Source organism: Drosophila melanogaster, chromosome X (assembly GCF_000001215.4).
Source record: "Drosophila melanogaster chromosome X".
NCBI classification, from domain to species: domain Eukaryota; kingdom Metazoa; phylum Arthropoda; class Insecta; order Diptera; family Drosophilidae; genus Drosophila; species Drosophila melanogaster.
This window is the reverse complement of record NC_004354.4, coordinates 15,297,235-15,319,199: the sequence shown is the minus strand read 5'-3', so window position 1 is coordinate 15,319,199 and position 21,965 is coordinate 15,297,235. Positions and strand designations below refer to the sequence as shown.

Sequence of the window (21,965 nt, the reverse complement as noted above, 5' to 3'; positions counted from 1 at the left end):
CATTTAAAGAAATTATTTAACGTTCTGGCATCGAAGTAATTTATTACTTTCGTACAGCTCTTGCAATTATTATTTTGGAAGAAAAACAAATAAAACCACCGCCATAACTGCTTTATCATTGTTTTGTATGTAGGTACACAAGTTTATTCACTAATACATTAGTTTAATATTAATTTAGATAAAAAAAAAAACAAATGCATAACAAACATTTAACAGAGTTCTCATATTTTTGTCGCCTCAGCTTTTTCTGGTTTTTGTGGGTGTGTGTGTTTGTGTGTGTGTGTGGTTTCTTAACTTCCGTTTTTACGCTTTTACATCGATTTATTATTAGTTTACATCGAACCATATATGCATCTAATTATGTATACATTTGTGTAAATTGTACTTGGCTCACTTGCTACATATATGCAGTGCACCGTGCTTGGCCAAAATCCATCAATTCGTCCGGATTTATCTTAACCATAACAACATTAAACATCTATAAAAAGTGTTCGTACGGTAAATGTAATTAAACTATGCAACGCTTCCTTTTAGTGCGCGTATGAATATATTTGTTATATTTATGTATGTATGTATATATTACCTTTTCATGCGAAACTATGCCGATTTAAGTTTAGGTTTTAGTTTTAGATTTACGGTTGTTTCCATCTCGGTATTATGTATGTGTGTATGTAGTTGGTAACAGTCTTTTATCACGTTTAGTTTGGGCATTACGCACAACGTATGGTACATAGGTTTTTAATAGTATATTTCATTTAGCATAATAATTGTTTAAATCCTCCCATTTACGCTAATCATTACTTATATCATTATCTTAATCCTTTGTGGGTGTTTGTTGCCGTTTCCGCTTTCGATGCAAATTGACGTGACTCTTTTCTATTCATATTTGTTCTACCATCTTTTTGTTTTAGAAAATTGGGATCAGCAAATAACAAGTTGTGTTCAAAAGAATCAGCTGTGATTGGATTAAGCTACTAAATATGTATGTGTCTAACATTCTAAACGAAATCGGAAACGGAAACGGTAACGGTAACTAGTTCTACATGCATGTAAAAGTCCTTCTACGTGGGACAGGAAGTTAAAAACAACAAACTGAACAAACAGTGTATATATGTACATATATATATATATATATATATATATATGTGAGTGTGTGCATGTGGGCAGGGTATCTAAAGTATGCTTGTCTCAGGCTCACTCATAAGTTGGGGTTAAAGGTTATCTATCCGTATCTGTATCTGTACCTAAACTGTACCGCAGCAGTTACCCATCAGTTGACCGAACGAGAAGTAACCCTGAATTATTGGTTCTATTGGTTGGTACGAATTAGGGACACTTTGTATGTTGGGGCTTGAGCTGACTGCCAGGACAGTAGTTACATATCACATCGATGAAACCCTTCAGTCGAGACCCGATCGGGCGCTCTCCATCACTCTAGTCCTGGTCGTCCTCCTGAAGCGGCGGCGGCGGCTGCTCCTGATTCCGATCCGAATCCGATGACTTCCGGGTGCTTGCCTTATGCTGCAGCTGCACCTCGTACTCGCTCTTGATGTTCACATACAGTTCACTCTGCTTCTGGTGCTCCTGCTGCAAAAGGGTCACGAAAATACGGTCAGCATCAATCACAAACTGTGTGATTTCCAATCTCTCTCCTATATTTCATTTGCTTGTAATTTCATTTCAAGATTCTCGCTGTAATTGAATGCCAATAGCTTACCATGATCTCATCGAATCGCTGATTGGCATGGGGCAACTCGTATCGCTGACTCTGTTCCCGCAAATTCCTGGCCACATTGAGCTGCTGGGTAAGATTACGCCCGATTTGGTCCAAAGATGTGTGCAGCACATGCTCGATTTCTGCCGGCAAATAGTTCAATATTTGAATATTTAAACATTCGAACAAACATTGGCATTATTAAAATATCCAGCAATAGTAAATCAAGTTGCTAAATCAATTTCAACTCACCAGTGCTGGGTATAAAACGCCGCTTGGACAGCTTCTCTTCGGTTTCCACGTGAGCAGTGCTGCCCCTCTTCAGATTGGACCCAACCGCCTGGAGATCGGTCGTGGGTGCACCCTGGCAGAAGTCGCAAGGCGAATGCGAATCGCTGCAGGTGCAGCTGCCCAAGGAGCTGGGCGATTTGACTGCCGTCGATGCGTGGATACCACGCAAATGTTTGGCCGCCGTAACGTTGACCACACTGATACTCTTCGTAATCGCCGATTTGACAGAGGACGCTTCCGGCGGAACCAGTGCCAGGGGTGGGGTTTTGGCGTTACCATGCCCGTGTGAGGATAGAGCGGAGGAACCATGATGCGATCGGCCGTGATGACTGCCATAGGGATCACCGAATTCGGACATGCTGCGCGCGCCATCGTCCTGATCGTCATCATCATCCTCCTCGTCGTCGTCGCCATCCTGCGCATCATCGTCCTCGTCGCCGTCATCGTGGCCACCATTCTCGCCAGACTTCTGCAGATTCTGGATGAGCCGCAGCACGGCCTTCTCCAGCAGAGCCGGATGCTCGGAGGCGGGCACATCGATGGTCGACTGCGGTATCTGTGTGTTGATAATTACCGAGAACTTCTTCTTCATCTCCTGCACCCGCCGCTTGCCCTCCTCCTCGCCAAGCAGCGTGTTCACACAGACAAAGGAGTGCACCTTGTTCGTCTCCTTGTCGATCTCCAGATAGCCCTTCGATTGCAGGTAGATGATGTTCCCGTTGCGGGTGAATAGCCGGTAAGTGGACTCGCCATATGAACTATTGCAGTCGTACACTGAAAGATGCCAAATGGATGATGGCATTGGGTTACATACGATATGCTGGACTATGTTAGGAACACTCACTTTGACGCAGGGCCACGATCACCCAGCGCACATCGTCGTTGTGCATGAAGGTGAAGGGACTGAGATTGCGCACCTCATCCGTCATGTAGCCGGCCACGATACCAATTCTCTGGTCGCAGTCGATGATCCTGCCGTCAATCAAGTGGCGGGTTTTGTACTCCAGTGTATTGGCATCGATCAGCCGACTGGCGATCTTCGGCGGACGGATTATCCGGGCGCAGCCAGTCAGAATCTAAACGAATCATGGAGAAAGGATTATGGTGGCTTCAACTTGTGATGATGTCGAATAGTTTCAGTACGGTAGTACTTGCAACATACGATATGACATCATTCGAAAGGATCTTATATCAATAATTTAAAGATCAACTTACGATATCATTGCCGCTAATGGTGTGCAGTGGAATGACATCGTCACGACCGCGTGTCCGCCTGATTAACTGCAGATTGGAGCTGAAATGATTGGAGCGTACGCCGCGTGGCGCTTCGTCACTACGCCGAAAGCAGCCATCGATCTTGACCACTTCGTAGGCGGTGGGTTCCGATCTGGGACCAGCACGAGCCAATCTGCATAAAAAAAAAAACATGGGTATTAGACAATCACAGCATATCAAGATTAGGTTGATAAGATGCGTGATAAGATAAGCTATGATTAGATTTTGGACCAACCTCACGCGAAAACTGCGTCTATCCTCGCGCAACTTGCGATCGATGGCATCCTCCTCGGCTTTGCTCCGCTGGCGGGGCTCACCTTCCGCATCCGAATCGCCATGGGCATCGAAGAGGTTCTCCAACTCGGTGGGGATCAGCTGCTGTTTGAGCATGTTCTGGTCCTCGGGATGCGTGATCTGCATAATGCTCTGACCATACAAATCCGACTGACAGTGGCCCAAATGCTGTTCAATGCTGGCCGAGATCAGCAGTATGTGGCCATGGCAGGTGAGTGTGAGAAAGAAGCTGTCCAGCATGTCCATCAGGGTGTCCGTGATCTGTGGTCGCTGCTGCATCAGACTGTTGCCAAAGGCTGAAGGAGTTGTTTTTTTTTTTTTTTTATATAGTATTACTATGCATTTGGATAAATACGAGATATGTATATAGCTTACCATGCTTCAATCGCAATGCATGGGCGGCAAAGCGCAGAACGGCTGTTTTGTCCACTCGACGTGGCGACTCCGCCACGTGGGGCACCATTGTGGATAGTTCCTGGATGGATCCGTTCAGTTTGTCCCGCCGATTCTTTTCCGCTCGGTTTCGCGCCTCTCGACCACTGAAATAAATAAATAATGAAGTATATGTTTATATTTCAATTCGATGATTAATTGCTTGCTTTTTCGCATGTAAAAGCATTTCAAAACCTTTTAGGAACTGTCATTTCATTATGATATGATACACTTTAAGGTTAGGAAACTCCCGGCATTCGCGAACAAGGTCAAAACTGTATTAAGAGCCTTGCTTAAAAGCGCCCAAATGAAATCGTAACAAAAGAGGTGAAGTATTGTGATTTCCCCTTCGGCATCAGCTTAAAATAAGTATGCATTTAATATTGTTGAACCTTTTTGAGCAATGCCAGCGATGATGCTCAGACTAAAATGTCAGAATAATGTGGATAATAAAAATGATAATAAAAAAAAAATGGATAATAAATAATACACAATGTACACTGTTGTCAACGATAAGTGATGATTGTGTTCGTTGAGGTAGGAAAAAAAAAGGAAATGCAGCTGTGAATTTTTGGCACTGCATACTTTTGGACAGCTGTTTGCATAACAGTTCTGTTTGCATAACATTTCGCAATCGTATGAAACTTCATTGCGTACATTACGTATGTTTCGTAATAATCTGCAGACTCTCAAAAGCTGAACGGCATCGCTTGTCCGTAAGTGTCCGTATAATCGCATTTATTTGTACATTCGTACATACATACGTACATACTTATGTACATGCACATGTGATGACTGGGCATTTGTTTGGCCGTTACGCAGTCGCAAGTATTACATAGTGCCCCGGCTAGACTATGACAACAAAATAAATCCTTACCCCCATCCCCCCCCCTCCCCACCTTGCAATTGTCCGTCTGTCAATAATTATCAGTTTTGCATGGGTGGCGTTTCGGGGAGGGGGCGTTTGGAAACGGGGATTCGAGTGCAATGATCACGTTCTGTTTGGTGAGGCTTTGGTTCGTTTCGCTTGGCGCCAATCTTGCGATTGCATAAAGCGATGCACTGCAATTAATTGGGCAGTTCTTTGGAAAATAAACTCCTCTTTTTTAATTCGTTATTGTTAATAAAGTTTAATATTAATTTTTGGAAGTTCTTCTGTTTGTAATCAATTGTAAATGGATATTTGGCTAATGAACTTTTTCGGGTTAATTATTTTCGGTGCGCCCCATTGCATCCGCTTTCCGCCGGCCGAGTTCATGAGTAATTTATACGGAAATGTGAGATCGCCGCATCCGATTGGCTACCGCTGTCCGTTGCCACAATGTTGTTTTAGCCCCATCCCGACCAAATGCCCCACTTCACTCCCATCGGCCCACGACCAACCCCCAACCCCTATCTCCAACCCCTTCCCCCCCCCTCCACGACTGATGTAATTTATTTTAAAACGCAATTGCAAAACAAGTTCGCAAAAAACACACACACATTGGCGAGTGCAAAACAAAGTGCAGGAGCAATTGCAATTGCAATTGCAATTGCATTGGCAAAAGCAATGCAAACAGTTGCACAAAAAAAAAAACAACAAGAATGAAGAAAAATAGGAATAGGAAAAACAAAAAAAAAAGCACTGGGAAAGTGCGCAACAGCCAAATAAACAAATGCAACCAACTACTTGGGAAAAATATATAAAAATAATAGTAAATATCTTATAAACGATATTTCAAGGGAGATAAGATCGATATTTTTTCAACCATATGTCTTTTTACAAATGATTAATAAAAATAAAAATATACATATATATATTATAAACCAAGTTTCGAGGTTATGTACGAAATTGTTGCATTCAAAAAATATTCAATATTAAACAGATCAAAAGTAGTGAAGATAACGAAAGGTAACTGACCTACCAAAAAAAAAAAAGAGAAAACAAGAAAACATTATTTCTTAAATTTACAAATAAAGCCTTATTTATTTACCATTCAAAATGGACTCGAAAATGACCATTAATATAAACAAGCCATTAAAAGTTCCATAAACGCAAATTAATTGGACTAAAGGCAGTTTAATGTTTTTAATCACACTACGAACTATATATGTGTTATATATTTTATATTCTGCCATTGGTGCAATGGTCTGTTTTAAGGCCAATTAATGTTCCAGGGTATTCGAAACGTTCAGCCGATTGCCATTTGCGATTCGCAATTGCCGATGCAGCGATTTGTTGGCCTTGATTGAGTTAGCACAGTGCACTGCACCCTTGCACTTGATGTCAAATTGTTGTCTGTGCAATTGTTGGCCAAGTGGCCAACGACTGTTGGCTTTGGCCCCTCGAGTTGTCTACTTTTTAGCCATTTCCAAGTGCCATTTTCCGCTCCTCCACACACACACGCATACACACACATACGCACACGCACGCACACATACGCACACGCACGCACACAGACTCGTATTTGTACACATTCGCCTTCGGCTGAGTGTGTATGCTTGTTATCCGCGAGTGTGCGATTGTTTGTTTACTCAACTTGTTGCATTCGCCGCTGAATGGGGAATCGAACTACACTTGTAAAATCTTCACACAGGCACTCTTATTGATTGCAAATAAATTTAAATATAGATTCTTCGGCTCGAACTGAGCTTTTAGTTCAAGTACAACCAATACAACTTCATTCGGACAACACTGCGTATGAGCAATTTCACTTTGGACTCTCAAGCGGATACAATAAAAATTTTTGAAAATATTAAAAAAAATAAATAGATACATGTATCGATATACTATTTTTCGATTATATCGATAACAACATATAAACGATATTTTCGATAAAAAATATTGAATTGAATTGAATTGTGTTTGAACTTGAATTGAGTTAACGGCGTGAAATAAAGATATTTTTGGGATATTTTTTTACATTTCAGCAGCAGCTATATGCCTCATTTTCTGCCAGTGCATCGCTGGCTTCTCCCTCGCTTCCGTAGTCTGTCTCGTTCGCGCTTTCTGTTTGTTTGCTGCCGCTTACAATGTAAGTGCGCGCGTATCGATAACTGCCGGCACCACCCAACACCCAACACCCACCGCCCCCCCTCTCTCAATCGACGGATGCAGTAGTAGCGACCTTGAAGCCGCGCTAATGACGTATCGAAACGCATCGGATTATAAGTTCGAGAGTAACGGTACAGCAACGGCAAGAGCGATACATATGCAAACACATATGGCCAAGTGAATAAGGAAATAAGTGAGCACAGTGTTCTGTTTATGGTCTGTCAATCAAAGTGGGCGGTTAGCAAAGCGAATGGTCTTGAAGGGATTGGCCAAAAAGGGTGGGTGGACTTGTGCAGCTCTCCTGCAGTTCGGATGAATGGCGATTTCACTGAATTAGGAACTCCGAATGCCGAATGAATTCAGTCCAGTCGTCTCGTTGACGAAAATAAATCAAACGAAATGTTGATAAAAATATATTAGCAGCGCCCACGGCCGCCTAATCAAATGGTTTTCGGTGGTTTGGGGTGCTTAGTTGGTGGCACAAGTGAAGCAAGTGCCGCAAGTGCCACAAGTGCCACAAGATGACGCCTAATTGGGGGGGGGGGAGCAATCTTCAATCAGGCCAGCCACTCAGCGGGAAGCTGGAAGCTCGGAGTGGGTGCTTCTGAATAATGCCAAATTGGCCACCCGACCGCCCGTCGAGGGGCCACGGGTGGATGCTGCCCCCCATTAGCGCGGTGGGTGGGTTCCTCGCCTCGAAATGGCGGTGCACACGAAATGCGTGCGCCTTGAACTAGTACATGCCCCAGGTTTTGGATAACAAAGCAATCATTCCAATTGGCGGGCTGAAATATTCCGTTTTCACATCTTAAAGCTTTCAGTTTCATATTTACAATGAGTTTCTGGCTAATCAAAACGAATTTGTATACCCTAGAAACTTGAATATTCAATGTATTGCAGCTGGAGAAGCTATCAAATGAATTAAAAGATCTATGGAACTCACCTATTCGAGAGCTGAAACATCTCCATCATGGTCTCGTGCGGATGCGGGTGGTGCGGATGTGGTGAATGATGCGGATGCTGCGGGTGGTGGGCGTGCGGATGTGGCTGCGGATATTGATGATGCAGCGCATGCATGTGAGCCGAGTGTCCAGGATACGCAGCTTGCATTGCTCCAGGACCCGCACCCGGACCCGAATTGGTTCCTCCTGGCACTCCGCCCGGTCCATAGCCCATGTACCTGCCACCGGAAACGGCTCCTCCGGCGGATCCTGCCGCTCCTGCCGATCCGTATGGTGCATTCGGATACCACATATTCGGATAGAAACCAGGCGGATTACCATGCGCCGGGGAATGTGCATACGGATGCAGACCTCGTGAGTTGGTCACTCCTGGAGCCACAGGCATTGGACTACCCGGCGATCGGTAATTGAAATGGTACATGGAATTCGATGGCGGTCGGAGCATCAGATCGCAACCAGATCCGGTGGCAGAGGGCGTCGGCGATTGGTAGAAACTGTTCGCACCACTCCCACTCCCACTGGGCGCATAGTCGCTGCCCAGCACCGAGCTCTCGTTCTCATCCGGATAGTTATCCTCCTCGAGATCGACGGCGGGTGCCGTCTCTAGCGGCGCATCCGCATCCCCATCCGCATCACGATCCCAGGCCAGCTCGTCCAGCTGGCATTCGCTCTTGCCCAGAACAAGCAGATCGGCATCGAGCGCCGGCGGTTCGTCAAAGTAGGGAATGTCTTGCTTGAGATCCTCAATGTCCTGGCCGCGACCCTGACTGTGGCTCGTGGAGGAGTTCCTGCTGCGACTGGCACCCTCCATGTTCTCCAGCTGAAAAAAAAAAACAAAAACAGAGAGTTGGACAGGTTCTGTGAGCGATCGGCTGAGGAGATCATTGCATCATTGATGGCTGATAAGAATTCTAGGGCCCCTCTAATTCTAATTGCCCAATAGATTATTTTCCCATTTAATGGTGGCTGCACTGATGGAAAAATGGCAGCCAAAAAATGTATGAAAATTGATTTTCTAATTAATACTTAAAGTTATATAAACTCGTTCTAAAGACTAAAACTAATAATAGTAATAATAATAGATTCATTCAAAATTAACATTTATGTAAGGAATTTATATTTGTGTGCTATTGTGTGTATTTTTCCCAGTGCACTTAAGAGCCGAACATTGTGTTTTTATTGTCCAATGCTGTTCTCAAATTATTATTTTGTTGTATTTTCGAAAAACTAAATTTAGCTGCCAACGAAATCAAATAGCTGACCAAGGAAATGAACGCAATTGGGACTCGACGTTCCTGCGATTTTTTAATGATCGAACTCGTAAAACGCTCAAAACCATAAATGATATTTGAAAAGTCATGGGCGGCGGCGCAGAAAAGGGAAGGGATTCACTTTTTTTTTTTGCTTGAATGACACAAGCAAAAGCCGAAGCAAATGAAAAGTCAAAGAAGTCCACGTTATTTATATGCGAATCCTATCCAAGTGTCGCCTATAAATAATTCAAAACACTACTATATATATGTACTATGTACATATGCATGTATGTATGTATGTATGTGCCCATGGACCTGCTCAGATCACACACAAAAATATAACCGTCTATTCAGGGCAGATCTTTGAACTATATTTACTTCCTCCATTTCCTTTGGCATATTTTCGTGTATTATTTTCTTGCCTCTGATTCACATGACAATCGCATTTGTGGATCGAGGGAATTGCGGGGAGTTCTGGTCATAAATTTTGTATTTTTTTTTTTTTTGCCCTCGAGCTGGCTGTTTATTTGTTTTCCCTTGTGGACAATTGAAGCTTTCCATCCCCACATACATGTATATAAAACTATCATTGCCGTGGGAAAAGGTGCTTAGTTCTTGAAGAATTTACGCTAATATGAAATAATTTAATCTATTTAATTTAATAAAAAAACTCGGGCAATCCCTGAACAATCGTATTCAATGTAATATTTATATATATTTTAGTATATTTTATTATTAATTGAAATATTTGATGACCGTAATATCTCTGGTTTTGTTTCCAGATTAATACCACTTTTCAATTTATTCATCATGGTTTTCTAGGAAATATCGTTTATAATTAATGGCTTAATTAAAAACGAATTTATTTCACTTATGTATTTGTTCGCAGGAATTTCGATATTGAAAGAGATATGACATAAACAAATTAATATATAGTTAAATTGATTGTACGAGTACACAGTAAGAAAATGACGATATGTATGATCTGAAATATTTGTTGATATACCCGTGGAATAAGCAACTATTTATAATTTATAATACTGCTTGGCTTGTAATTAACATTCTAGCTTGCTATCAAAACTCTTTACCAAGCGAAAATAGACTAGACAATAAGAAGGTGATAAATTACGAAATATGACTATATGGTCAACAAGGAAGTCACGCAGTCACTCGACAACTAAGTAATATGCAATGCAGGCATTTCTTTTTCCAGTTGTTATCATCGTCGATTGCCGTAATAATTGCGCTTCTTTACTTTATTAGTTTATTTTGCTGTTGCACATTTTTATTTTCCCCCCATTCCGAATTTGTTTTGCAATTGTTCTCGAGTGGCGGGTAAACAGCGGTCATAAAGACAACGAGGGTAGACATGTCAAGTGCTGCCAAAATCACCAGACGGCGTTTGTGCCACAGCGGGCGGCCGCCACATTTGCCACTTTGCATGACTGAATCTGTCGGTGCAATGGGGCGTATACGCAACGCACAGGCGATGGGTAGATACAACAAGTGGGTGGGCCATCAACCGAAAGTGGAAATGGATTTACTTCTCTAATTTCGTTTCTATATTAACAGCACTGAATATATGGTATAGTCCTTGGGCTGCTACGGTGATCGCTATGTTGGTGCAACGGGGCGTATACGCAATGTGATGAACAATTGAGTATGCCTATTATTTGTTTCCTTTCGAATAAGGTGCTAAAACTAATAAACTTGCTTAACAGTTCTTAACTAATGATTTATTTCGAAATCTAGGTTTTGGATCATATATTTAGGCAAATTACTATAGCACTATTCGAGTTTTTACTGCACAACTATTTTCAACTATTTTCGAAAACCTATCATTAGAGTAATTGCACGAGAATAGATCAAGATAAGAGTTGAAAGCTAATCAGCCCTTTTTCAAGTTGATTTACAATGTTCAAAAATAAAATCATGAATGACAATAAAGCCCCTGATTTCAGATTGGCTATCATGCGAAAAAATCGCCCTAATTGCTCTTATCTTGAGGAACTATTTCGACAATTGTAAAGTGGCACACGACGCGCCTTCAAAACTCTCGATGGCCCGCAAATCGATAAAGTTTGCAATGGGATAGCCCAAAAATTGCCATTGCGATTGGCCATATACATTTTGGGGTATATTCGTGTGCGATGAGCATATACATACAAACATACAGAGACTCGTGTGAGCGCAGGGCAATTATAATCTTCGTACAGATATTAAACATGAATATTGCTTTTGATAAGCCGCCGACCGATGTCGCTTGTTTGCTCTTCTCGATTGCTCGAATTCTATCAACAAATTCCACGACCATGGCCAGACACCCACCAATTGTTGTTGAACCCGTCGCCTTTGTTGAGTTTATCTAGCATTGCTGGTGGTGTTATGGCCAAAGTGGAGATATCGCCCGGTTGATTAGACCGCAAAAGTGTTGGAGGTCAAGTTTTGACTATTACAACTGTGGTTTGGTTCTATGAAATGTGTATGCCATATGCCCAATATAGTTTTATTTATAAGATTCCAAAATTTGGGTTTCAAACGTAAGATCTAGTTTTTGGGTTCGACCTTGTTTGTGTTAATTGTTTACCCTTTGTGTTTGGAACTAGTTACAATTGTACCAAAATAGATGACCTTCAGAAGTTGTTATCATGTAACCTAGTTCGTAATCCCCTCTAATCACCATTGTAATCAAACATTGTTGCATTGCCCACTGAGTCATCTGATGAATGGGTTTTGGCGAGCAGATAAGGATAATGCAAGTGATTGCCGTTACGAGTGAGTTGGCCAAGTCAACAACTTTGGACGGTGATTTTCTTGTATTCATAGTTTAGATAGCTTGGTTTAGATTATAGGTTAGATATAGGGAGTTTCCAGCTTTTAGGCGCCATTAACATGATAACAATAATAGTAAATATCTTTAGACTTGCCACATATGTAAGTGATAGTCAGTTGAGATTATCGCAACCATGTTACTATTTCATATTAATCAAACATTAGAATTAATCCATTAATTTATTCATAGTACTATTTATAATAGCTTATACAGGGTTATCATCTTTTTCCAATATACCGTAAGCTAATAAATAGAAGATTTGCTAAACTAAATATAATGATTGCTGCTTACCGTAATCTTAATAATATAATATCTTATCTTATGAATCTTTTGCGGTTACTACAATTTAAGTATCCTAAAGCAAGACCATCACAACTTGTCCAGGGTTGCCACCGATCAGCAGTGTAAGCTTTCTTTTCTCAGGGGCCCCATAAATCAATCATGAAATATTTACATCTAATGCTGGCCATATCAATAACAACAATACAATCATTCAAATAAAGGGAGAGGGCAAAAAATCAATTTCACTTACATGTTTTTCGCTGTTTCTTGTTATTCTGCATGAAGCTTTCGCTCTCTCTTTCTCTCGCCCCCCTTCTCTCTTTCTTGCGCTCTTTCGGCAAGCTCTCACGCACGCCCTCTCGCTTGCACTCGCTTGTGCAGTTAGTTTACGCCTCTATCCGTCTCGCTCTGTCTGCTGGTTGTTGGTGTTATATTGGTGAATTATATATTTTGTATTATTTTGTTTTGCTTTGTTGTTGTTACTGTCCTGCAGTTGCAATTCGCTTTATTATCTTCCCCGTTATTTGTGTTTCTTTAATATTTCTTCGGGATTCTTTGTACCTTTGTTTTTTATTTTGAAAAAAAAAAATAAACGAAAATATTAACAACCAGTAACTAAATTTCAGTATTTTCTTGCACCTAATTCAATTCACTTGGTATTTTTACAGTGTAACAGTTACACTACCGCCACCTAACGGTATTCTCTATGGTATTTGTTCAAACATTTTTAAAACACACTTAGTATTTTTTTTCGGATTTCAGTTGGACGGGTTGGGGGGAAACAAGCTTAGTTTACATATTCATTAGTTAGTCATCTCCGACAGCTCTTTGTTTTAATTTCCCCATTATTTTGCTTTAAATTTGTGCATTTGTTTCTTTTTAACGTGTTCAATATCAATCAATATTTGTACAGCTGGAGGTATTTTGTTTCACTTTGTTGTAGCTTTAATTTCAGTTGTTGCTTAGCCATTCAGCTTCCAGCTAGTGTTTATTTGTTGTTGCTAAAAAGAGTCGAAAAGAAAAAGAAGCGGTTTAAAAACGGGCACATTTGAACTTATATTCATTCTGGCTTATAGTTTAAAAGGCATTTTTATTTCAGCTACTTAGTTAAAACCCATGAGTGTATCTTAAACTTAATTCCATCATTATCCTTCGCTTATTTTTGTCTCCGCTATTGGGGATTTTGTTTCTTAATTAAATGAATATCTAAATTATATTTTAATTTTTATTTCCCACTAGCTGACGAACGGACAAAACAAAAAAAATGTTAATATCATTGTTGATCTGTTCTGTGCTGTCACCTGTTGCTTTGTTGTTCTGCAGCTGCCGCTAAATGCTTCTTAAATTCCTTTTGTTTTTAGCTTTTTGTTATCTCGTTGACTTTTGTGGCTGTTTTGTGAAATAATAAACCGGTTAAATCCAATAAAACAAAACAAAAAGTTAGCACCACCAGTCGCAAATTAAGGGAATTATTGAACCCGAGTTGAGCCATCACCATTGCTGATACATATTTCACTTGAATTGCTTTCTTTTTTCTGCTGAACTCGACACATTTCGATGGGCCGACTTAATTTATTATCCTGAGCTGCTCGATTGATTGCTATTCCAACTTGTATCTCTAGTTTCTTTGCTCAATCGTACATGTTTATAAGCATTTTATGGAGTGCGCGAATTTGAGAACAAGAAAAGTCTAGAATAACAATGCAGTTTGTTAGCTTTTGCAATAAAAGCTACCATTTATTGATGTGTTTATAAAATCGGAGTAGGTAAGCCCCGTTTTTTTTTGTAGGGATCCTTTGCATCTGATAATCAATAACCCAATTGAATAACTCAACATTTTATCTCGGAATCATTCAACCAGCTAATTCTTTTGGCTTCACCGAACTATTATCCTTTAAATGGCATCTGGTCTAGTTCTATGGTCTATACCCGCCTCTTATCATCAGTTTCATCTTTAATTCCACAAACAGAGTGTGTATACAAAATATATATTTATTTTGTGCGCATTCATTTCAAGTGTTGCTTGGCAGTCTAAATCAAATATATATATAAGAAGATAAACTTCTTTACGAGTGTCCCCAACTTTTCCCCAAAAGCTCACACAGACAGGCGCAGGCACGCACTTATATTGCTATTTCTCTGTGTGTGTGTGTGTGCGTTTGTCTGTGTGAATCAAGGACAACTGAATCCTGCGGCATTAGGAATCCCCCTGCGGGGGGCGTTGTACGTAGGTGGGCGTGTGCAAACACACACACACACACACAAGTAGATGGAGGTTCCCACTGCGTATCTGTGTGTGTGTGGGTGTGTGCGTGCGTGTGGGTTTGCTACAGTGAACACAGCAGGTACTGGATTTTCAAGATTCGGTGCAAAGTGACACGAAATATTGCTAAAACAATGTAGTTAAAAAAAATGTTTCCTTTACTCAATTATCCATGTTTTTTGTAGATATTTTTAATGAATTTTTTTAGAATATGTGTTGGAAAAGATTCCCTCAATTTCGCTTTGTGTACACATGTAAACCCTTTTTAATGCCTTTCGCTTTCTAGTTTTTCCTAATGTAATCTCCACTCGCTTTTCAGGGACATCGCAGGCACGCAGAAAATCTTTGTAAACATTTTTTTCCTGGACTTTTTGTTTGTGCTGTGCGGTTGACACACGCACCACCACCCCAAGAAGCACAGCACCACCAACCACCCAACCACCCAACCACCACCCATCGTAAAGCTGCAGTGGCTCCGTTCTTTTAGCAGTATCTGTATCTGTAGATATAGCTGTATCTGTATCTGGTCGGAATGGGTCTGGAACTGGGGTCCGAGTTTTGGGGCCTGGGTCAATCACCCGCCAGCGGGTCGTAATTGCAGAAAGAGGGGTACAAAAACAGCACAAAGCACACACGCAAAAATAACAACAAAAAATTAAAATGTAATATAAAAACCTTTTCTGCTCGCCGCTTTTTATAATTATTATTTTTTGTTTTTATTTTTTATTTTTTGCACTTGCCCATTTTTGTGTTTGTATTTCGGCGGGGCGACGTAGATGAAAAAGAATAAAACAAAAATAAATTCAAGTGCTCCGTCAAAATAAAGCACGAAAAATAAGAAAAGAAGAATGAGAACGGCAGAAATGGGCGAGAAAAAGGCGAAAAGCTATTTGCCAGACAACGACAACGAACTTTGGGGTCTACAGGGGATTTGCAGGGGATAATCGGAGGCGAAACGGGAGAGAACACAAAGCAAACGACACATAGAGTGAAGAGAGTATTCGCTCAGCGGTAACAAAATAAATAAATTATATAATTTGCTTTGACGTTTGACGTAGCCCCCCCCCCCTTCCCCCCTTCCAGAACCACAAACCCCCGGCCCCTGTCTCCGCCCATCCACACTTTCGGTTTGTTTACATTTGCAATAGTTAAAGTTACATCGAATGAAGCGCGTTAGATTGGGTTTGAACCGCGGGGCGTATACGCAATATTACGTATACGCCTCGCTGCGCGCCATTGTATGGAAATCATTTATAAATAGAGCAAAAAAAAAAAAAAGGCAAAAATGCCTGCTAATAGATCATTAGAGTGGATCATTTTGCCAGTGCCGAACGGGTTTTCTTTGGAGTGCTGTTGGGTTGGGATTGTGGTTGGGGTGGTTGACATATAGGCGATATGCCATGGCAGCCCCTTTGATGTTCGCAAAATTCCAAGTATGCTAATGAATGAGCTGCATTGAATTTGAGACATTTCCACCACTGCCTTATCGTTTTTATCAACTTTTTAAATATTCTTCAAATGGTGTCGTTTTATATATTTCCTTAAACTTGACACCTCTTCTAAGCTATGCGGTTGCACAAAATATAGAACGCCATTGCCAATTCGCCTAGGAACCACAGACATAAATATTTTTGTGGAAAGTTAATGCCAGGACGTGGTAACTTACTATTTAAAGCGTTTTTACTCATCAATTGGTATTAAGAAATATATATTGATTGAATTGATACACAGTTTTTTAGCTAGCATCTAGATTCAACGTCCTTCAAGCAATTTAATGCCAAATTTCAATTGAAAATATGTAGAAAAAGTCCTCGCAGGGCTAATTACAAAAGCGGCTTTATACAGCCGCGAGACGCTGCTGTTTCGACCTGGCCCAAAGCTGACGTCGACATCAGGTGGTGGCTGGCAAAAAGTTGTCGCAAAAACCAAAAATAGCTGAGCACTCGATGGGTGGGGGGAGGGGGAGAAAGGGAGCAGGTGAGCAGCTAAAGAACGAGAGCGAGCGGAGAAGAAAGAGCTATTGCGGAGAACAAGCTGGGCGGGAAGAAAGAGCCAGAGAGGGCGGGAAGAACGTGGCCGTTCAAGCACGTTCTACAAAGATTTGCGAGTGCACTTTGCATAACATTCCATAACATTGGTAATATAGGAGAAACTAAACTAGCTATTGGCGCACAGAGATGATCGAAAACCATATCAGTTAATACAGTTACAAAATCACGAAGCCAATAAAAAGAGTTGAAACGGGGGGGAAAATAAAATTACAGTAGCTAGCTGTCTCAATTGAATATAGAGCTTTCAAGTTGATTATATTTGTAAGGCTAATCTGGTGCAGAAATAAAACTAGTTTGACCTACAGACACTTTGAGGAAGGTAAACTATTGGGGAGCGGAAATAGGCCGCTGTACGATGCATGAAATAGCTGGATAGAGAGTTATGCGTTCCAAAAGGGATACCATTTTCCTGGCCACACGGCGTATGCGTTATGGTGAGCCGCGTTTATTGCACATACGCCATGTGAACCGCGGCAAGCGTGGCTAATCTAAGTCAAATCGATTTAATTAGCATAGCTGCCTAAGATGGCGTCAAGCTATCTCGGCTATATGCGATCCAATCAGGCATGCTAAATTCGCCTCCAATTAAGATTCGATTTATCGATAAACTTGTGTTTTGGCAGTCCACATTCTTTGCGGCTCGATTTGATTGCCCTTAATTTATGATAGCTTACATTGTGTTTTATTCAAAAGAAATTCGAAATATACGCGAGCATTTTTGAAATATTTTCCCATTCTATGTAGTTTTTCCGATTGTACTTTAGAATACAAATTGTGGCGAAAAAAAAGTAGTACCATTAGCTCGCTCATTTTGGCATTCCATTTCTCTCGGCTAACTTTCCCTGTCTTAAATTATGCTTGACTGCCCAGAGAATCTGACACATTTAATTGAAAATTAAATATTTAACTTAAAATGCCAAGTTATTCAAGTAGTGGACGTCATTTCTTGGGGTCGCCATCGGTTGGCGGTCGTTTTTATTGTCTAGGTTAGGTTATCAATTGCCGCTGCTTAGGTCCGCTTTCAGTACAGGTTCGGCTTTCCTTTTCCCGCAGCTTTAGAGCGTCTTGGCCCCTCCACAAAAAATACCGCCTGGCCCCTCTCCCCACCAGGCCCCCCTGCTCACATTTAAGCGACGAGCTTTTGACTCTCTATACCGCTTGGCCCGCTCAACGCTGAACGCTGAACGCTCGCCGCTCAGCCAAAGCGATCGCTCTTAGACGCGACGTCAGCAAAAAATTTGATGAGGGCGACAAGAACAACAAGTTAGAAAAAAAATAAATAAATATGTTTACATATACGAACTCGTAAAAAAATATAAAAGAAAGAAAAATGCTAGGGAAATTGACTGCATATTTTATTGTCCTTAAAAATGAAACAGACATCCAAATTATATGGTTTTTTTTTTAGAGAACTTATGCTTTGGCTATAATTTAAAAGCTACCCAATGTACCTATGGATTTTTTAAAATATTTATAAACTGCCTTGAGATTTGTACACTTATATATTTTTAACAGTTTCCCCCCTCTTTCAATTCACTTGAATTGCCAACATCAGCATGCGACGTAGAAATTAATTATCAAACATAAAACAAAACAAAAGCCAAAAAGTAACAGAGAAAATAATAAAAATGAAAAACATCCACACAAAAATCATCAACATCATCATCATCATCATCATAACCATCATCACCATCGGCAACAGCACACAGAAAACCTTGAGAGCAGCAGCAAAGCAGCCGAACAAAAAACAAAAATTGGAAAGAAAAAACCAAACCGAATAGCAAAAAAAAAAAAAACAGAAAAAAAACACTTTTATTGATCGGAACTCGGAACTGGTAAATCATTGAAAAATTGTTGCCAACAAATACCTGATGCTGGGCTATTTATATTTACTTTTATTGCTATTATCATCCAAAGCTCAGTTCCATCGCACTCTTTCCATGCTGCCCACAAGTTCAAGGGAGGCTAAGAACCCATCATAAAGTGCTCCGCCATATAACATCTATATTCATTGGAATCCGTTGATCTTCGCACACCCATTAAAGCGCAGATCTGGAATTTTGGCCATAATCACACTTCCCGCTTTCGTGCTTTTTGGGTATGCCGAAGTCGAGAGACTCGAGTTCTTCACGCTTGTTTTGTTTTTCTGTTTTTTCTTTTCTTATTAAAAAATTAAATAAGTCGAAAAAAGAAACTGGAAATTCATTAATATGTTAATTTTATTTGTCTTGCCTCATTGATTGTGTCGATGCGAATGTGATAGTTTTTTTTTTGTATGCATTTGTATGTGTTTGTGGATGGGCAAACACGTTAATGTTGGCTAAGCAGATTTTCGAAGGATGACAAACACAGACAGTGGGAATGTTTTTCGTAAATCGAAACTTTTCCCAACTCAACAAAAAACTGAATCGTTCTCGGGTTTCGATCGCGCAAAAATGCGCGCACGCGCCGCTGATTTCAGCACATATGCTCGTACTCGTAGGCTACACCATATAAAACCAATTCTCTGCACAAGAAAACATCGAAATCAGTGAACAAAAACGGAAATGAAACAGGATCACAAGAGTACCAAAAGTACTCTGATCAACAGCATCTAATGCCGCGCACTCAACAATACACCAACAACGGTTCACCAACAGCTGCTAAGCTCGAACGTTTCAACAATATTAATTTTGCGCTTGGTGGTTGGTCGGTTGTTGAAACTATATCTACACTCCAATGCACCAACGTAGAGCACAAAAAAATACTTGTTCAAGCTTGTTCAACAACACACCAACAGCGGTATTTAAGCCCCATTGGGCTTATGAATATACATACTAGTCGTATAATAGGATAATTGGAGTTTTTCATACACCAACGTTTGGTTGTTGAAACTGTCCAACTGGAAGATAGCCCTATAATTACTATATGATTTAAGGTCACCGCCATCTACCTTTTTGATAATATTTCCCCTCGAGCGCGTTTTTGGTTTGTTGTTTCAAACTTTTTTTTTTACACTATAGCACAAGCACTGGCACAAAACACACACACGCAAACAAAAAAAAAGGCGGGGGGGTTGTCAAAACGAAGTTTGTTTGTTGCCTGTTTTATTTCGGTTTTAATTCCTCGTTTTGTTTTTTATTTTATTTTTTTTTTCAACTTTTATATGGGGCTCTGGGGGGCACTGTTTGATAATCCAATTCCATTCGTTAACGCGGCGCCATTTACGTTGCTCGAGCGTGTTCTTTGCATTTTAGCAGCGGCGGCGACCACGAAAAAGGCAAGTTGAAAGAGAAGGAAACTCGCACAATCGCTCACACACGTACGCAGAGCCAAAGAAACATTCAGATACAAATGCGAAATACGAATATACTCATAAAAAAAAAATAAAAAATAATAATAAATACGAAACAGCGACGGCTGGCGAACCGAATTCGAACTCCAAGCTCCAAGCGAACCGAACGAACACCAAGCGGACCAAGCGAACGTCGCGACGCGTCCGTCCGTACCGCTACAGAAACAAAAATTAATTACATATATTGAAATCACAAACTAAACTAATCAGCCAGACGACGAGCGGAGCAGCGACGGCGGCAGCGGCAACGGCAGCGGAGAGCCGAGCCGAGCGCGAATCAGCTGCCCGGAAAGCTAACGCTCCACTCACGCTCCACTCCGCTCCCGCTCCCGCTCTAGGTGCCGCTGCCCCAAAGAAGCAGAAATGGCAGGGAAAAGAGCGTGAAAGATGAAATATACAATAAAAGCTTCGCTCGTCACCGACAGCGGTGCGACAGAGATGGCGATTGGCCAAACGCCCACCAGCAGCGAGTGTGAGCGAGAGCGCAGCAACAACCTGCGTTGGAAAGCTGGCGAGACCTTGACTAAGGTTTCCGGCCGGGAAACCCTCGGCGAGTTCATGCTCACCCAGTACACCGGGAAAAAAGAAAACGTTGCTAAAACTAGAGTTTTGCACAAAAAATCACTTGAATCTCCTCTGTTTATAACAATCTCCAAGGAAGCATTATATAATAATAATAATAAGCTATCAATTATTTTGATTACACTTATCTGTAATAAATTTAGTAATATTTGAGTTATAGATTTGGAAATCTGAGATAAAGATGCTTAAAAAATATGCAAACTGTCACGAATCGCATGCTCGCAAACTGGTTTTCCCCACATTTTCTAGCAGTGCACATTGACTCTCTGCGCTCTCTGTCTCTATCGTTTTCTCATTTTCTGAGTTTCCTCTCTGAAAAGCTTTTCCCCTTTGCTAGAGTAGAGCCGCAAAAGAAGGTTGGTGTTTAGTCTACGAACTTGACGCTGGCGTCTTACACAATGCTGCTTCTTCTTGCTTCTGCTCTACACCAACACAGAGACATCGCAGCACACACACCCAAACAGGAAGAGAAACACACACACACACACGACTTAGAACGGGGGAGCACTCTCAAAAAAATTACACTCGCTATCGAAACGAAATGGAACAAAAAACACTCGGCCGTTATAGCGATATATACATATATATATATATATGTATGTATATATTATTATATATGGATTGGCCTGATACTGGCCAGATATTCCGAGCTCTAGCACTAACCTAGGAACTGGAAACGGTCTGGAGTGCCTGGGAAACCTTGAGAGGAGACTCCGCCGCCATGAGACTAGGGACTACGGAGACGCCACTTGGCCAAACGGGCCGCTTCCACTGCAGCAACGGCCGATGCGGAGCGACAACGCGTCGTGGGACTTGGACAGATGCCGACCGACTGCCATCGATGAAGCCCGGTCCAAAGATGTCGGATGGGTGGACGAGCAGGCGAACAGACGGACGTGCGAATGGACAGCAGCCAGGACTCTCGCGCTCAGACAGCTTTCGATGCGTTTCGGCGAGCGGAGCTTTTCATCCCCACTACCCCTCTGCCCAATCACAGCGTTTCCTCTCCCGATTTCCACGCTTTTCCAAAGAGCAACAGTAACGCACAGGAGTCTTAAGTGGCTGGGCAGACAGGGCGCATACGCAACATTCGAGACGAGTCAACACTCAGCCACAGCCGTCTCGCTCGCGCTCACGCAACTTGGCCACCACACTTGCGGTCACACAAACAGATCGCATACAAAATATCAATCATTTTATCGTCAATATCATTCATGTCATTTAATACAAATCCTTTAATGTGTACATATTAAATCTAAATTTATCAATATTTAACAAGTTAGCTGTTAAAACTACTCATAGCTAAATAGGAATATAAATATTTTTATTTGTAATTTACAAATGTAGAAAACTTCTTAATTTCTT

General features: G+C 41.2%; 1 protein-coding gene and 2 non-coding genes across 6 annotated transcripts; 2 read left to right on the top strand and 1 right to left on the bottom strand.

The window, feature by feature from the left end:
- Nucleotides 1-125: 125 nt before the first annotated feature.
- Nucleotides 126-21,434, bottom strand: gce (germ cell-expressed bHLH-PAS). 4 transcript variants are annotated; one of them, NM_001272637.2, is made up of 10 exons: nt 21,264-21,434; nt 12,621-13,371; nt 7,984-8,822; nt 3,950-4,113; nt 3,516-3,870; nt 3,221-3,413; nt 2,850-3,081; nt 1,967-2,779; nt 1,718-1,857; nt 126-1,587 (listed from the first exon to the last, which is right to left on the bottom strand). In NM_001272637.2, exons 3-10 carry the CDS (start codon nt 8,811-8,813, stop codon nt 1,435-1,437), a joined length of 2,880 nt encoding a protein of 959 aa, NP_001259566.1. In that variant the 5' UTR covers nt 8,814-8,822; nt 12,621-13,371; nt 21,264-21,434; the 3' UTR covers nt 126-1,434. The 4 variants fall into 4 exon arrangements, with proteins under 4 accessions (NP_001259566.1, NP_511160.2, NP_001259564.1 ...); NM_078605.3 differs by lacking the exon at nt 21,264-21,434 and adding an exon at nt 19,617-20,191; NM_001272635.2 differs by lacking the exon at nt 21,264-21,434 and adding an exon at nt 20,093-20,191 and having other exon boundaries at nt 12,621-12,931.
- On the top strand, nt 1,233-4,144 carry asRNA:CR44961 (antisense RNA:CR44961). Its single transcript, NR_123915.1, has 2 exons — nt 1,233-1,805; nt 1,970-4,144.
- asRNA:CR44429 (antisense RNA:CR44429) lies at nt 20,983-21,888 on the top strand. The gene is made up of 2 exons (NR_123914.1): nt 20,983-21,163; nt 21,268-21,888.
- The last annotated feature ends 77 nt before the right edge of the window (nt 21,889-21,965 follow it).

Coding starts and splice junctions, on each gene's coding strand:
- gce (NM_001272637.2), bottom strand. CDS start 8,813: ATGGAGGGTGCCAGTCGCAGCAGGAACTCCTCCACGAGCCACAGTCAG. Junction 3,082..3,220: donor CCATTAGCGGCAATGATATC/GTAAGTTGATCT, acceptor TGATTCGTTTAG/ATTCTGACTGGCTGCGCCCG. Junction 2,780..2,849: donor GATCGTGGCCCTGCGTCAAA/GTGAGTGTTCCT, acceptor GGCATCTTTCAG/TGTACGACTGCAATAGTTCA.